The sequence below is a fragment of the Delphinapterus leucas genome, chromosome 12 (genome assembly GCF_059928025.1).
Source record: "Delphinapterus leucas isolate spDelLeu-1000000601 "Yukka" chromosome 12, BTC_Dleu_Yukka2, whole genome shotgun sequence".
Taxonomy (NCBI): domain Eukaryota; kingdom Metazoa; phylum Chordata; class Mammalia; order Artiodactyla; family Monodontidae; genus Delphinapterus; species Delphinapterus leucas.
The window spans coordinates 35,049,144-35,067,466 of NC_143140.1; the positions used below are offsets into that span (position 1 = coordinate 35,049,144).

The following is an 18,323-nucleotide window of genomic DNA, read 5'->3' on the forward strand; positions in this document are numbered from 1 at the left end:
GTGTCTTCTAGTGTTAGTTATATTTTTCTACAGTGGCTTCTTAGAAAATAATATTAGGAAACAGCTAGAAAAAGAAAAAAGCAACCAGAAATCTGTATAATAATAAATAATTAAAAAGTGAAATCTTTTTGGCTTTTCTGAGTAACAGGGTAGGAGCTAATCCTTTTTGAAATCATAATTGATATCACACTAATTCTGAATCTCTTATATCTCACTAGACCTCCAAGTCAAAAACAATCATTTAAAAGATGAAAAGACCTCCAAATCACCAAACACAAAAATAGAAGCCATCGAGTTTCAAAAGAATGTATTATTTCTATGTATTATTATGTCATGTAAACAGCCCTTTGAAGATACTAGATTTTCATTACCCAGTACCTTGAGTATTGAGTACATTACTACTTTTGGAACCTTTACATCTGCAATTAACTTGGATTTTTTTTCTCTGAGGTGACTTCTGAAACTTCTTTCTTTTGTTGAAAACAGATAAGTAGTTCTACCACTCCTTTTCTACTAAAAATCGTTAGACTTGCTAGGCATCTCAAGTTTCATCGTTCTGCTAAGTTGGACATGATAATTTTTATTAGAATGGATTTTTGAAATTATTAGATCTATCTATGATTCTTCCTATATAATATGTTTAGTATAGACTGAACATGTTAACTATATGTATAGTCAGTAGAATCTGTTTATACACATACTGCCCCAATAAATAGCAATGTCAAATGTCAACTATATGTATAGTCAGTAGAATCTGTTTATACACATACTGCCCAAATAAATACCAATGTCAAAAACAAAAGGGCCAGAAATTAAATTCTTTAAGCTGAACACTTAATGGCCACTGACTAAATGTAAGACATATTGGGTTCTACTAGAGTGTAAAGGTAAGGACTCTATTTCTGGACCTTATGGAACAATCTAGTAGGGGGTATAATACATTAAATAGCATGAAGCAATACATTAAAAAAGCCAATTTAAAAAGTAGGTAATGGTGTAATAGACTGTATGGGATAGTGAGTACTTTTCACCCTGGAATCATTGGGAGAGGTATCAAGAAGAGGCAACAGTTCAGCCTTGTCTTGAAGGATTAGAGTAGTATTTCAGAAGTTAGCTATACGGAGAATAGGTATTTAGAGAGAGTAAACTATGTGTTGGTTATTGATTGCTTGCCAGACACCCATCTTTAATAATAATCATCATGAGAATAAATAATTGTTCATATTTATTCAGTGTTACACTAAGCCAGAAATGATTCTAAGGGTTTTATAATATTAACTTATTTCATCTTCACAAAAATCCTCTGAGTGAGGTAATAACTCATGAAGATGAGAAAAGAAGCGGGGAAAAGATCAAGCCACTTGTATAGGTGAAATGGCTAAAAAAAGGCACAGCTAGAATTTGAACCCGGGCATTTGAACTGCAGAGCCCATGCTTTTAATCACAGTGGTTTGCTGCCGTTATTTAGGTTGAGATGCCTTATTGTTCACTGAGATCAGGAGGTTGGGGTAGAGCCAGTGGATCACCTACAATGATGTGGTAAACATTTTAAATGAATGAATTAAATAAAAAGAAAAGAGAAATTAGATTTAGAGGCAAAAGGGGGGGAAATGTGGCTTTTATAAATAGATATTTTGTGTTCATCCATAGCTCTGAGAAATGAATCTAACAAATAGAAAAATGTCTCAGAACTATTTGTTTCGTATATTTCTTCACTTTTCTTTTTTTAAAATCCGATCAGTATTTACATTTGATTAAAACATTACCCTTTTACATTTTATTTCACATACGTTATCTTGCATGATTTACAGAACAACTTTGTCAGAAAACAGAACAGTTAATTTTTTTTCTTTTAAGATGATTAAAAAAACTCAGGGTCACACAATTAGGTCAACAAAGCTGATTTGAACTTAGATCTTCAGATTTCAAAATCAATATTCTTTCCATTATGTATCCTGACTCTTCCATGCATTTCACCCATTCAGCTGATCAACATTTCAAAAATCAATCTTACTAATTTCTGAATCTAGCAGTCATTCCTCCCATTCTCTATGATTTGTCAATATTCATTACCATTGATTATTTCCTCATAAAATACCTACTCCAAACAAACTTTTCTTCCTTATGAAATACTATGTTCTAATTTTAGAAGACAGCGTAAGAAAATATCACTGAGTAAATGATTACCCAGAGGTAATCATTATACGTGTTTAAGTACACTTCCTTCCTCTCTGTAGTTGAGATTATATTATATCCATAATTTTTTTTCTACTTAATGGCTTGTCAAAATTCTTACCTTCTTTAAGTAAAGGGAAGGATTTATTTTTATCTTGACAACTTGGAAATTTTAGGACAGCAAATCATAGAAGCAGGTCAAAATGGTTATCTCATCCTTTATTCCTATGCGCAACGCTGTCACATTCCATACATAGGAATATCACTCCCTGGAGTCCTGCAGTGCAAAGCTTAAGGACTGTATGAGTTGGTCCTTCCCCGAAATAAGCAGGTATTATGTTAAGAGTTCATGTCCTCCAGTTTGCTGGTGATAGTTTTTTTTTTTTTCTTTTCCATTTTCAAATAATTTTAGACTTAAAGATTCAAAAGTAATACAAACAACTCAACAATCCCTGTATATTTTTCCTGCAGCTTCACCAAATGGTAATATTTTGCCACATTTGCTTTATCATTACACACACACACATACACACTCATATATTACATTGTATATAATTTTACATACATATTATATGTAATATGTGTACATATGCATATATATGCATATATGTATACATATATATATATATGTAGGTACATATCTGTGTATGTGAGTATCTTACTATGTTGTCTGATGTATCTTTGTGATTAGATCTGGATTAATACTGACAGAAATACCACAGCAGTGATTCTGTGTTCTTCTTAGAGCATCCACTCTGTAGACTCAAGATATCTACTTATTCAAAATTAACTGCTGAAGTTAATTTTGATCACTTGTTTAAGGTGGTGTCTGCTAGGTTCTGCACTGTTAAGTTACTATGTCTCTCTTCGTAGTTAATTGGATATCTTTTGGCGGGGGAGATGCTTTGCCAATATGTAGATATCCTGTTTCTCATAAACCCTGCTTCTTTTAACCCCTCATTTAATATCCATTAATGATTCTTCCTTGATACAGTTATGGTAGTAGCCAAATAGTGATAGTCCAATTCCATTATTCCATCTAAATTTATTAGTTGGTATTCTAAAATGTCTTCTTTATTCCATTTATTTATTTTTACATTTTAAAAATGTCAGTATAGATTCATGAATTCTTATTTTAATGTCTATAATTTATTATTCTTCGTCATTATTTTGATGCTGAAACTGTCCCAGATTTAGTCAGTAGTTGCCCCTTCAACCTGACCTCTGTGTCCTATGGACATGTCTCTACAGTTTTTGACTACTTCCTGATTTTCTGGCAAGATGTCCCAAGCTCATCTTGTACTTTCTCGGCCATGTTCTTGGAATCAACATGGTTCTATCAAGTAGACAGGGCTACGTACAATTCAGAGTCTCGTCATCAGATGTGTTTATTGCTGCCAGGATTTCTTTGGTTCTATACTCTCTCAGTGGACAGAGCTAGGAAATAAATTGCATGTATTTATATGTGTACACACCCACCTACCCACACACACACTCCTATTTATTGATCTTTTAAAAGCCATACATCCATACTGATACTGCCAGTTGCAATCTGACAACACAAGTTTTGTTTTAGCCTCCCACTTCCTACATTTGTAACTCACTTTTTTTTTTGTCAGTGAAAAACCTGGGCCCCATTTCGCAGCATATATTGCTTATTTTTACAATATACGTTAAGTATTTTAAGAATTGCTAATCTGTTTCATAGCAAAAAATAACCCATTTACTAACTGGAGTTTAACATTAAATATTTTTTGTTTGTTTTGAATATGTGAAATATAATGTGGCTCAAAAAGACAAAACTGCATAAAATGTTATACTCTGAGAAGAGTTACGTACATTCCCCACCCTTCTACCCCATTTTCATCTCCCCTTATTTTCCACCCAGTTTCTAACTCTGTAGATAATCAACCTTATTCGATTCTTGTTTTTCTATGTTTATTTTGCTCACTTGAGAAAATGGATTTTTTCTTACTTGCATTTTGCTTTTTTCATTTAGCCAGTATATCCAGAAAATCACTTTCCGTCATCTCAAAGAGCTCTTCCTCATTTTTTTCTGAATACTCAACATTTTACAATTACAAACAATGCTGTATATGAACTTATGTACTTACTATTGGTTGTGTATTTTCAAGGTAAATTCCAGGAAGTAGGATTGCTGAGTCAAAAGGAAAATGGATGTGTAATTTTTTTAGATATTGCCAATTCCCAAAAAATGTTGTACAAATTTGCATTCATTAGCAATGCATAGGAGTGCTTCTCACTGTCTTGCCAACAGGATGTAGTTTCATACTTTTTATTTTTTGCCAATCTCATAGATAAGAAATGATACCTTTGTGAGGTTTTAATTTACATTTTTCTAGTTTTGAGTGACACAGAAGATCTTGCAAATATTTTCATTCAGTTTGTCAGTTGTCCTTTCACTTTATTTTATAGTGCTTTTGATATATATATTTAAAAATTAATGTAGTTAAATTAATCTGTTTTTTATTTATTGCATCTGAATTTTGAGTCATAGGTATAGAAAGCCTTTCACTATACTAAGGATATAAGGGAATTCAGGTGGGATTATATAAGTATTTGAATGATTCTAGCCCTAAAACTTAATTTTTCTTTGGGAGATTAGGGTAGGAAATAGGGGGGTTATTTAAAACCTCTGATTCAAAAATAGCTGCAGAGAAGCTGAGAATTAAGTAGAAAGTGGCAGCTGAGAAAATGAATAGAGCTTTTGGTAGTTTCATGGCTCTTTGGGGACCAAAATTGGAATTCAGGGCCCTTCCAAAGCCCATCCTAGAGGAGGGATCTTGATAAATACCTGTGACTTTGATATCAGAACCCATGAGTATAAAGGAGTAAAGATGACTCAGAAATACACCAAATCTTTGGAAGGACTTATACCTAGTTTTGAAGATTTCAATCTCTGATTATATTAAGATAATCTTCCTCTACTCTAGAAGTCTTCAAGAAGCAAAAATAAGCTTTCTCGGAAGGAAAATAATATATAGAGCGTCACATTGTCTCTGAAAATTTTCATATATGATGTCTGGAATTCAGTAAAAAAATAACCTAGCCTGTAAAATAAGAGTTACTGTACAGATATTAAGAGGAAAAAACCAAACAGGCAATAGAAACAGAATCCTAATATTTCAGATTCAGGTTATTAGAGGTGGACTTTAAATAAATGGGATTAAAAAATTCAAGGAGTTAAAAGAGAAGATGGAAAATTTTAGCAGAGAACTGATATCTCTAAGAAGAGTCAAATGGAAATTCTATGACTAAAATTATAACTGAAATTAATTAATCACTGCTGGAGAGAATCAGGAAACTGAAAATAGTTCAGAAGTAAATATTCAGACAACTATGGAGAGACAAAAGCAGGAAAATTTTAAAAAATATTGAAGAAACACATGGGACATAAAATTCTGATGTGTGTAATGTATTCCATAATGAGAGATGAGAGAGCAAGAGAGCAATAATTGAGCAAAAGCAATATTTGAAGAGATAATGTTCAAGAGTTTTACAAAACTAAGGAAAGATACCAACCCAGAGATTGAAGAGGCACTTTGAACCTCAAGCAAGATAAAAGTTAAGAGAACCGTACTACTATATATTCCATAGGAAAACAGCTGAAAACCAAAGATGAAGAGAAAAAATATTAAAAGCAACCAGAGAAAAAGAAAATACATTATCCTTAAAGGAATAAAGAGAAAAAATAATAGTTGGATTTTCATCATAAACAATCAAAGAAGATAAGGGTGGTGCTGAAAGAAAATAATTATGAATATAGAAGTATATACATAAAAAGTCCAAGTGAAGGCAAAACAAAGATACTTTCAAACAAAGTAATATGAAAAGAGTATCAGCAGACCAACACCAAAGACCCTATTAAAGGGAATTATTTCTTCATCCTAAGGGAGATTATTTTAAATGGAAATATGGAGCAAGTGAAGAACAAAGGAAAGGGTGAATATAATGAACATTGACTGTACAGAACAATATAGTATCTGGAGGGGTATAAGTTATATGTAAAAAAATAAAATATACCAAAATAGGAGCCAAAAGTTGGGGCAGGGATAAAGGAAACAAAATCTTCTAAGAGTGCTTTCATTATTTAAGAAACGGTAAAGTTCTAATTCATACTAGATTTTGACAAGTGAGAGTACATGCTTGTAATCACTAACTAAATTAATAGCAAAGAGATTGTATGATTAACAAGGAAATAGGGAAGAATGAAACAATTAAAAAGAAGATAAGAGGGCTTCCCTGGTGGCGCAGTGGTTGAGAGTCCGCCTGCCGATGCAGGGGACGTGGGTTCGTGCCCCGGTCCGGGAGGATCCCGCGTGCCACGGAGCGGCTGGGCCCGTGGGCCGTGGCTGCTGGGCCTGCGTGTCCAGAGCCGGTGCTCCGCAACGGGAGAGGCCACGGCGGTGAGAGGCCCGCGTACCACAAAAAAAAAAAAAAAGAAGGTAAGAGAGAAATTAGGGCCAGCAAGAAGGAATCCAAAAGGAAAGCAAGTAGAAGGGTAAGGGTAGACTTAAGGATAAAAGCAGGAAGTAGATTTAAAGCTATAGTATCCATATTTGTAGAATTGTAAATGTGCTGAATACTATAATTATTGCACAGAGACTATCAGATTAGATTAAAACCAACAATAACAATAATGCAATGTCATATTTTTAAAAAACTAGTCATTTAAGGTGACAATGAGGTGATAAAAATGTATTTTGTGCCAACATGAACCCAATAAAATATGTTACAGCTATATTAATATTAGAGTGGAATTTAAGTCAAAACCCATCAGTAGAGAAGGGAAGGAACATTTCATTATAAAACAAGATTTAATACTTCAGGAAAATGTAACTCCTAAATTTGTCTCCACATAATAACATCAGTGACAATTATATAATGTAAGCAGTTACAGACATGGCATAATGATGGTGGGGGATTTTTAACACAAGTAGAAGAAAGATGAGTGAGAATATGAAAAACATAACCCACATGCTTAGTGTATTTGGTTTGGTAGACATATGTAGAACTCAGTAACCACTAGCTGCCTAATACATATTCCTTTCTGGTGCATATGGGATACTTAACAAAATTGTTCATAGGTTGAGCCTTAAAGCAAGTCTCAACATATTTCAAAGGATTGAAATCACACTGGAAATGCTTTCAGTTAACTCACACTAGAAATCAATAACAAAAAGATATAAATTTATTTATTTATAAAATTTTAAAATAAATCTAAGTAGCTGAAGCTTATTTTCAGGACAAAGCCTCATATTGAAGAGTAACTTCTGGAAATAACTTTCAAATTCAGCAGGGTAGGAACAAAATAAAAGTGAGGGAAATAAAAAATTCCAGGTAAATGTTTTCAGTTAACTCACACTAGAAATCAATAACAAAAAGATATAAATTTATTTATTTATAAAATTTTAAAATAAATCTAAGTAGCTGAAGCTCATTTTCAGGACAAAGCCTCATATTGAAGAGTAACTTCTGGAAATAACTTTCAAATTGAACAGGGTAGGAACAAAATAAAAGTGAGGGAAATAAAAAATTCCAGGTAAACGTGGGAATGGAGTAAACCCCAACTGATCTCGGAAAAAAATTCAAGGCCATATTAAAACTTCACAAAAACAACAGAAGAATGATTGCTAGAGTCGTGAAGCTAGAAAAATTATCATGATTGAACATTCATTTCAAACATTAAGGAAAAATTATTTCATGTAATATTTAGCAACAAAAAAAATAATTTGAGTCAAATTCCATGCAAAGTCATTATGGGCAAAAAAGTTAAACTTGTAAATACTTGAAGCATGCCAAAGAACCATGTTCATAAATATATAACAACTGTAACCTAATATTTAAATACAAGTAAAGTAATTATGTGAGATATGAATGAACAAGTAAATTACAATTATGAAAACTCAGAAATGAGAGAATATTAAGATAATTAAAATCGACAAAATTCATATTCCTATCTGAAGACTAGAAGACAAACATAACAGATAATGCCGTATGAGAAATAGAGGGTAACAAGACACTTAAAAATCAAAATTAAATGAAGAAGGAGGTGAAAAAGAGAAGGTGCAGTTGTAAAAATTCAGCAAAGATTCAATAAAAGTAATAGCACTTCTTGAAGAAGGAAAGCAAAGCAGTGAAACAATACTAAAGTTAAAATTGGAAATATTTGCTGACATAAAACAGTAGATGTTACTAGGTTAATTTCTTAATAGGAAGATAAAGGATTTCTTATGTGATTGATTCTGTTTTCTCTACAAAGTATAAGACATGTCTATCTGAAGAGAATAAAGGAAATTGGTGATTTAGTAGCATGTTTGATGAAAAATGAGAAAGAATGAAATAATTCTTTTGAGGTTAGAAAAGTGAAAGTACTGGGGTATAGTAATAGGTTTGTTAAGCCATCTTGAATGTCCGAAATTTTTGGTCATAAATTCAGAGTGAAAAGTCAACATGGTGTGTGTTTTTCTCCAATATCATTATGTAATTCTGGATCAAGGTCAAGCCAGGAATCATTTATTTGAGGTTCTACCAGATAAGTATTAAGGAAGGAGAGAAGTAAAGGAAGTTAAGGGTACAGTTGTCCTTTAGTATCCGTGAGGGGGCTGGGATTGGTTCCAGGACCCACGTGGATACCAAAATCTGTGGATGCTCAAATTCCTTATGTAAAGTGGCATAGTACAGTTTGCTCTCTGTATCTGTGGGTTCCTCATCCGTGGATTCAAACAACCTGTGGATATGGAGGGCCTACTGTTCTGCAAATGAGGAATTTCAGTGCTGAACTATGGCCTATAAACTGCTTTACTAGAGACAAAACATGAAGAAAAAAAGTGGTACTGGGCTTCCCTGGTGTCGCAGTGGTTGGGAATCCGCCTGCCGATGCAGGGGACACGGGTTCTTGCCCCAGTCCAGGAGGATCCCACATGCCGCGGAGCGGCTGGGCCTGTGAGCCATGGCCGCTGAGCCTGCTGGTCCGGAGCCTGTGCTCCGCAACGGGAGAGGCCACAGCAGTGAGAGGCCCACATACCGCAAAAAAAAAAAAAAAAAGTGATAGTGAAAAAGTGGTAGAATCAGTGGATTAGACATCTCAAAAAGGTAAAGGAATTGACTGCGTGGGAGTACTAAAGTAGAGAGGCTCAAAGCATGGAAGGGTATGTGTAGAAAATGGAAAAAAATGACATAATGGTTTTGATCGAAAATGACGAGATCAAGATTATGAGTATGACACCTGAGTTGGTGAAATATGGTGGAAGAACAGGTCATTAGAAGTGAGGTAGTCAAAGAATAAGTTTTTGAAATTCCATTTAATGACTAGGTCTTTAATATACTCATAAATATTTCCTTTTTAAATATGAACTTTTCATTTTATATTTATATTTAGAAAATTTTAGTCTCTCTATATGGAGTGTTTCCTTTCTATAGTCAGTATATGTAAAATCTGTCCAAATGATGAAGAATATATTCATTTTCTTAAATTCTTAAAATCTTTGTCTGACAAAAATGCAATTGTGATATTTCCAAATACATACTGCTGTTCAGTCTAGCCATATGTAGATTCTTTTGTATAAAGATTTGATTATATAGTTAATGTCATAATGCACTTTAAAATTTTGCAGTGTAACACTTTATGGATTTTAGTTTTCCTTTTGAATATATTGGAAAATATTGTTAATACCACTTATTAATTACCGGTTTTCAATAAATTACAGCTAAACATTTACCATTTTGGAATTTAAAGTATGACATCATGGCAAAGTTTCGAAGAAGGACTTGCATCACTTTGTCACTTTTTATTCTATTTATTTTCTCTCTGATGATGGGTTTAAAAATGCTGAGACCACATAAAGCTGCTTTTGGAGATCCTTTTGGACTTGACCTTCTTCCAGAAATTCGGCAACAAACTCCTCATTTGGTAAAAACTTTTGATTCCCAAAAGAGTGACAGAATCGACAGTGAAACAAACGTCAAGAATTTAAAAAGTGTTGAAATCACTATGAAACCTTCCAAAGCCTCTGAACCTTACCCAGAAGAACTGCCACCTCGGAATTATTTTTTACATGTATTTTATTACAGCTGGTATGGAAATCCACAGTTTGATGGTAAATATATACATTGGAACCATCCAATCCTCTCGCATTGGGACCTTAGAATAGCCAAGAAATATCCACAAGGGAAACACAACCCCCCAGATGACATTGGCTCCAGCTTTTACCCTGAGTTGGGAAGTTACAGCTCTCGGGATCCTTATGTCATTGAAACGCACATGAAACAAATGTACTCAGCTTCAATTGGTAATTATTTTATGTGTGTGTTTAGATATGTGTGTGTATGTATGTGAGTGTGTATGTATATGAGTTTGTGTGTATAAATAATTTTTTATAGAACATTAATTACTAATTAGTCTTCACATTGTTAATTATAATTTTAAGCTTACATACCATAAATTAAAGTGTTGTTAAGTATCTTTTAACATGTTAGCACTAACATTTCTGGATATAATATTTTTATTCTAATTTAATACTAATTTTATTTCTAATTTAATACTCCTTCTGAATTTTATTAAATTATGATTGACATAAGCTGCAATGAATTCTCTCACTTTGAGGTACATCTGTTTAAATATCACCCCAATCGTGAAGTAAAATATTCTATAGCTTCCCTTATTCAGCCCTCCCTACATTCCAGGAAACTATTTTTATCACTGTAGAGTAGTAGTTGTAAATTTTCTATTATTATATAAAAATAGAATCATCAAACACTTATGTGTGTGTGTGGCGTGGGGAGGAGTCTTTTGCTCAGTTTGCTGTTTTGAAATTTACCCATGTTGTTGACTCTATCAGTAGTTTAGTCATTATTATTGCTTAATAGTATTCCATTGTATGATTATAGCAAGTTGCTTCTGCATTCGTCTTGATGCACATTTGTGATATTTCATACTTTAGGCATGTAGCATAGAATTTGGTCTTTTTTTGTTTGTTTTTTAAACTAGTCTGACAAACTCTTATATTTTAACTCCTGTTTATTTCATTTATATTTAATGTAATACTGATATGGTTGATTTTAAATGTTTCATTTTGCTATTTGTTTTCTGTTTCTCTCTGTTCTATTCCTTTTCCTCCTTTTTTCTGCCTTTACTTGTATTGAAAATGTTTATTCCATCTTATATTCTCTTCTGGCTTATTAGATATATTCCTTCATTTTATTTATTTTATGATTGCTCTGACGTTTACAACATGCCTCTTTAACTTAATTGTTGGGAAGTCACAAATTATTCTTATTGTTGTCCCCCCCTTCCTCTCAACTTTCTCTTCCCTCTAACTTCTGGCACTCCAATTACACATATTTACATGTTGTCCCACAAGTAAATAATATGAAAAAAATGTGTAATTGGGTGTCTGAAAATTCTTCAATTTATTAATATACCCTTTATAAAACTCTCCCTGTTTTGGTTCCCTGTGTCTTGTTAGTGTCTCTAGCACTAGGGCCACAAGAAGAAATTGGGTATTCTAACATTTTTCTGACTCTTCGGAAGGTGCCAACTCACCGTTGAGCTGATATGGGTATAGAGACATGCAAGACTTTTTCATGAACAAAACAATATAAAGTCCTGTGAATCTACATCAACTATGTGCAAGGTGACTTGTTTTTCTTTTGTGGAGTAATTGGTTACTTTTCAACTATTTTTTGAAAATCTAACATTCTAGTATATATTTATAGCTCTAGTTTCTATGTTGTATGACAAAACATGACATAAAATAGGATTGGTAAATTGAGAGAGCATTGACTGCTCTGTATGTATGTATCTGCCTCTATTTACAATTTACTTTTGGAGGGAGAATCTTTCAAAAGACTTTTTTCCTGTTTTCTACAAAGTATTTGTATCACATTCAAGTCATTTTTGTTATTTCAAGATTGATTTGTTTATGGCTATAAAAGTATACAATGAGGGTTTTTTAAAATCTCAGATGTATAACTTACATGTACACATACTTATAACACATATAACTATTATATATAAATATATAAATGACATACTGCATATTTTATAATTTTAATTGTGATTAGGAAGAGTTTCAGTTCATATTTAGACTTATGCCTAACATTTATAAAGATCTTCCCCCATATATTATTTACTGCTATATAAGTTTTTGAACATGAAATGTTTTAAAACATTGTCAACAGTACAATTTTAATTTTAAGTGTTGACAGTCACACTATTGATGCAAATATTTTATTTCTTTGGTTGATTTTCCACTGGGGAACACCTAACACTTGTGAGTAATGAAAGTGACATTACAGTCTATCTGTAAATAAATTATTTCCTTATCAGTTAAATATTGAATTATACTCAGTTTATTGAGAAATAACTGACATATAATGTTATATAGGTTTAAGATGTGTAGGATATTGATTTTATATATTTATATTTCAGCATGATTGCCATTATAGATAGCATTAGCTAAAACCTCTATCACATCCCCTAATTATCATTTCTTTAGTGATGGGAATAATTAACACATAGGCTCTTAGCAAGTTTCATGTTTATGATTCAGTTTTGTTGTCTATAATCATTGTACTGTGTATTATATCTCCACGTCTTAATTTATATACTAGTTGCAAGTGTGTACCTTAAACAGTATATCTCCCATTTCCCCACTTCTGATCCCCTAGTAACCACCCTTCCATTCTGTTTCCTTGTGTTCAATATTTTTTTTATATTCCACATATAAGAGATAATTTGTAGTATTTGTCTTTCTGTGTCTGACTTATCTCACTTAGCATAAATCCTCACTATCCATCATGTTGTTGCAAGTGGTAGGATTTCCTTTTTGTTGTGGCTGAGTAGTATTCCATTTCCATATATATTTATATATATACACATATATTATATATATACATATATATTTCATATATATATATAATGGAATATATATACACACACCACATTTACTCATTGGAGGACACTTAGGTTGTTTTTGTACATTGGTTATTGTGAATAATGCTGCATTAAACTTGGTAGTGCACGTATCACTTTAATAACCTGTTTTCATTTCCTTTGGATATATTCCCAGAAGTCAGATTGCTACATCATGTGGTAGTTCTGTTTGTAATTTTTTGAGGAATTCCTGTACTCTTCTCCATAGTGACTAAACTGTTTATAGTCCCAACAGCTGTGCACAAGAGTTCCCTTTTTTCCCCACATCTTCACCAACACTTGTCACTCTTGTTTTCTTGGTGATAGCTATTGATACAGCTGTGAAAGGATATCTCACTGTGGTTTCGATCTGATCTATATGATTTCTTTCCTTCTGCTAACTTTGGGGTTTTTTTGTTCTTGTTTCTCTAGTTGCTTTAGGTGTAAGGTTTATTTGCGATGTTTCTTGTTTCTTGAAGTAGGATTGTATTGCTATAAACTTCCCTCTTAGAACTGCTTTTACTGCATCCCATAGGTTTTGGGTCATCGTGGTTTCATTGTCATTTGTTTCTAGATATTTTTTGATGTTCTCTTTGATTTCTTCAGTGATCTCTTGGTTATTAAGTAGTGTATTGTTTAGCCTCCATGTGTTTGTGTTTTTTCCTATAATTGATATCTAGTCTCATAGCATTGTGGTCAGAAAAGATACTTGATACAATTTCAATTTTCTTACGTTTAACAAGGCTTGATTTGTGACCCAAGATATGATCTATCCTGGAGAATGTCCCATGAGCACTTGAGGGGGAAGTGTATTCTGTTGTTTTTGGATGGAATGTCGTATAATTATCAATTAAGTCCATTTGTTTAATGTATCATTTACAGCTTGTGTTTCCTTATTTATTTTCATTTTGGATGATCTGACCATTGATGAAAGTGGGGTGTTAAAAGTCCCCTACTATTATTGTGTTACTGTTGATTTCCCCTTTTATGGCTGTTAGCATTTGCCTTATGTATTGAGGTGCTTCTATGTTGGGTTCATAAATATTTACAATTGTTATATCTTCTTCTTGGATCGATCCCTTGATTATTATGTAGTGTCCTTCTTTGTCTCTTGTAATAGTCTTTACTTTAAAGTTTATTTTGTCTGATAGGAGAATTGCTACTCCAGCTTTCTTTTGATTTCCATTTGCATGGAATATCTTTTTCCATCCCCTCACTTTCAGTCTATATGTGTCCCTAGGTCTGAAGTAGGTCTCTTGTAGACAGCATATATTGCCAGTCTTGTTTTTGTATCCATTCAGCCAGCCTATGTCTTTTGGTTGGAGCAATTAATCCATTTACATTTAAGATAATTATCAATATGTATGTTCCTATTACCATTTTCTTAATTGTTTTGGGTTTGTTATTGTAGGTCTTTTCCTTCTCTTGTGTTTCCTGCCTAGAGAAGTTCCTTTAGCATCTGTTGTAAAGCCGGTTTGGTGGTGCTGAATTCTCTTAGCTTTTGCTTGTCTGTAAAGGTTTTAATTTCTCTGTCGAATCTGAATGAGATCCTTTCTGGGTAATCTTGGTTGTAGGTTTTTCCCTTTCATCCCTTTAAATATGTCCTGCCACTCCCTTCTGGCTTGCAGAGTTTCTGCTGAAAGATCAGCTGTTAACCTTATGGGGATTCCCTTGTATGTTATTTGTTGTTTTTCCCTTGCTGCTTTTAATATTTTTTCTTTGTATTTAATTTTTGATAGTTTGATTAATATGTGTCTTGGTGTATTTCTCTTTGGATTTATCCTGTATGGGACTCTCTGTGCTTCCTGTTCTTGATCGACTATTTCCTTTTCCATATTAGGGAAGTTTTCAACTATAATCTCTTCAAATATTTTTTCAGTCCCTTTTTCTTTTCTTCTTCTGGGACCCCTATAATTCGAATGTTGGTGCATTTAATGTTGTCCCAGAGATCTCTAAGACTGCCTTAAATTCTTTTCATTCTTTTTTTCTTTATTCTGCTCTGCAGTAGTTATTTCCACTATTTTATCTTCCAGGTCACTTATCTGTTCTTCTGCCTTAGTTATTCTGCTATTGATTCCTTCTAGAGAATTTTTAATTTCATTTATTGTGTTGTTCATCATTGTTTGTTTGCTCTTTAGTTCTTTTAGGTCCTTGTTAAACGATTCTTGTATTTTCTCCATTCTATTTCCAAGGTTTTGGATCATCTTTACTATCATTATTCTGAATTCTTTTTCAGGTAGACTGCCTATATCCTCTTCATTTGTTAGGTCTGGTGGGTTTTTACCTTGCTCCTTCATCTGCTGCGTGTATCTCTGTCTTCTCATTTTGCTTCACTTACAGTGTTTGGGGTCTCCTTTTCACAGGCTGCAGGTACGTAGTTCCCGTTGTTTTTGGTATCTGTCCCCAGTGGCTAAGGCTGATTCAGTGGGTTGTGTAGGCTTCCTGGTGCAGGGGACTAGTGCCTGTGTTCTGGTGGATAAGGCTGGATTTTGTCTTTCTGGTGGCAGGACCACGTCCAGTGGTGTGTTTTGTGGTGTCTGTGACCTTATTATGATTTTAGTCAGCCTCTCTGCTAATGGGTGTGGTTGTGTTCTGTCTTGCTAGTTGTTTGGCATAGGGTGTCCAGCACTGTAGCTTGCTGGCCGTTGAGTGGAGCTGGGTCTTATCATTGAGATGGAGATCTCTGGGAGAGCTTTCGCCTTTTGATTTTACATGGAGCTGGGAGGTCTCTGGTGGACCGATGTCCTGAACTCGGCTCTCCCACCTCAGAGGCACAGGCCTGACACCCAGCTGGAGCACCAAGACCCTGTCAGCCACAAGACCTCTAGTGTTGGAGGGTCTCCTGCAGAGGCAGGGGGTGGCTGTGGCTCACCATGGGGACAAGGACACTGGCAGCAGAAGTTCTGGGAAGTACTCCTTGGCGTGAGCCCTCCCAGAGTCTCCTCACTGTGGTTTTGATTTGTATTTTCCAGGTGATTCGTAATTTTTTCATGTGCCTGTTGGCCGTTAGCATGTCTTCCTTGGAAAAATGCCTCTTTGGTTCCTCTACCCATTTTAAAATTGGATTGTTTGCTTGTTTGTTTGGTTTTTGTTACTGAGTTATATGAAGTTTTTGTAACTGATGGATATTAATCCCTTATTCATTACATGGTTTGCAAATAATTTCTCACTTCTGTCGGTGCCTTTTAATTGTGCCGTTGTTGCTTTTGCTGTGTAGAAGCTTTTAAGATTGATATAGTTCCACTTGCTGATTTTTTCTTTTGTTATTTGTGCTTTCAGTGTTATATGCAAAATATCAGTGCCAAGACCAATATCAAAGATCTTCCATCCTATGTTTACTTCAGGGTGTTTTATATCAGGTCTTATGTTTACTCTTTGATCCTTTTCAAGGTGATTTTTGTGAGTAGTGTAGGATAGGCCCAACTTTCTTTTCTACGTATGGTTATTTAGTTTTCCCAGCATCACTTGTTGAAGAGACTGTCCTTTCCCCGTAGGCTGTTCTTGGTTCTCTTGTCATGTATTGATTCCTCAAGGTGTAAAGTTAGATTGTTTCTTTGCAATTTTCCCCATTTCTTAATATCTGCATTTATCACTATAAACTTTCCTCTCAGATCTGCTTTTGCAGCATCCCATAGGTTTACATATGATGTGTTTTTATTTTCATTTGTTTTTAGATAATCTTTGATTCCCATTTTGATTTCTTCGTTCACCCATTGGTTGTTCATGAGATTTTCCAGCTCTTTTGATTGTTATAAGTATAGCTGTCCCAGCTTCCTTTTGGTTTCCACTTGCATGGAATATCTTTTCATCCTTTCACTTTGAGTTTATGTCCATCCTTAAAGTTTTCTTGTTGCACCATACAGTTGGGTCTTGTTTTTCATCCATCCAGCCACTTATGTGCCTTTTGATTGGTGCATTCAATCCATTTACATTTAGAGTAATTATTAATATGTGAGGACTTATTAATGCCACTTTATTAATTGCATTTTGGTTTTGTATTTCCATTATTTCTCTCTTTCTGCCTGCATTTGTATATTGGTTATTTTCCATGGTGGTATGCTCTTTTTCCCCCTTTTTTGTCTTTTGTGGATCTCCTCCAGATTTTTGTTTTATTGTTACCAAGGGGGTTATGTGTAAAACATCTTACACATAAAAAAGTCCATTTCAGGCTGAAAGCAACTTATTTTTACTCCCTAATGTGTCTACCATTTTGTTCCTCCCTTTGTATTATTGATGTCACAATTTACCTCTTTTTTGTTGTATATTTATTAACAACTTATAGCAGCTATAGTTACTTTTCTTACTCTTTCATTTAGCCTTTATACTATAGTTGAATAGTTAACACACCATACTACTACAGAGTTATAGTTTTCTAAGTCTGACTGTATATTTCTCAATTTGGCCAGTGTATTGTGTAATTTTGTATGTTTTCATTTGGCTGATTAGCCTGTTTTCATTTCAGCTTGAAGAACTCCTTTAAGCATTTCTTGCAAGGCAGATGTAGTCGTGGTGAACTCCCTTAGATTTTGTTTGTCTGGGAAAGCCTTTACTTTACTTCTCCTTCATATATGAAGGATAATTTTGCTAGTTAAAGCATTCTTGGCTGACCATTTTTGTCTTTCAGCTCTTCAAATATGTCATTCTGCCGTCCCCTGGCCTGAAGAGTTTCTGCAAAGAAATCTGCTGATAGCTTAATGGCAGTCCATTGTAGATTTAATTCTTTTTTTTATTTTTTCCTTGCCTGCCTTTAAAGTCTCAGAGAATGTCTTTTTGCATTAAGATAATAGGATTGTCTATTAGCTTTGTAGACTTGTATATCCAAGTATTTCCTCAGATTTTGGAAGTTCTCAGCTATTATTTCTTTAAATTAACTCCCTGCCCTCCCCCTTCTCTGTCTGGAACCCTGATTATTCTGATATTTGCCTTTTTGATGGATATTCATGGATCACGTAGGCTTTCTTTGCTCTTTTTTAATCTAAATTCCCTCTTCTGTCATTTCAAAATTCCTATCCTCCAAGTTACATTTTTTTTTCTTCCATATAGTCAGGCCTCCTGCAGATTTTCTGTATTGCATAATTCTTCAGGTCATTCATTGAATTTTCAGTTTCAGAATTTTGTTTGGTTCTTTATAATAATTTTAATAATTTCCTTCTCTTTAATAAAGAAAAGGAAATAAAGAAATCATTTTATTCCTGATTTCATTGAATTGTCT

At 33.8% G+C, this 18,323-nt stretch overlaps 1 protein-coding gene across 1 annotated transcript in view; it reads left to right on the forward strand.

The window, feature by feature from the left end:
- MANEA (mannosidase endo-alpha) overlaps positions 1–18,323 on the forward strand; it is a 74,148-nt gene that overhangs the window by 1,733 nt on the left and 54,092 nt on the right. Inside the window, exon 2 of the mRNA XM_022552790.2 lies at positions 9,906–10,487. Coding sequence (XP_022408498.1) covers positions 9,944–10,487 — 544 coding nt within the window. The 5' untranslated portion in view covers positions 9,906–9,943. The remainder of the gene's footprint in view (positions 1–9,905; positions 10,488–18,323) is intronic.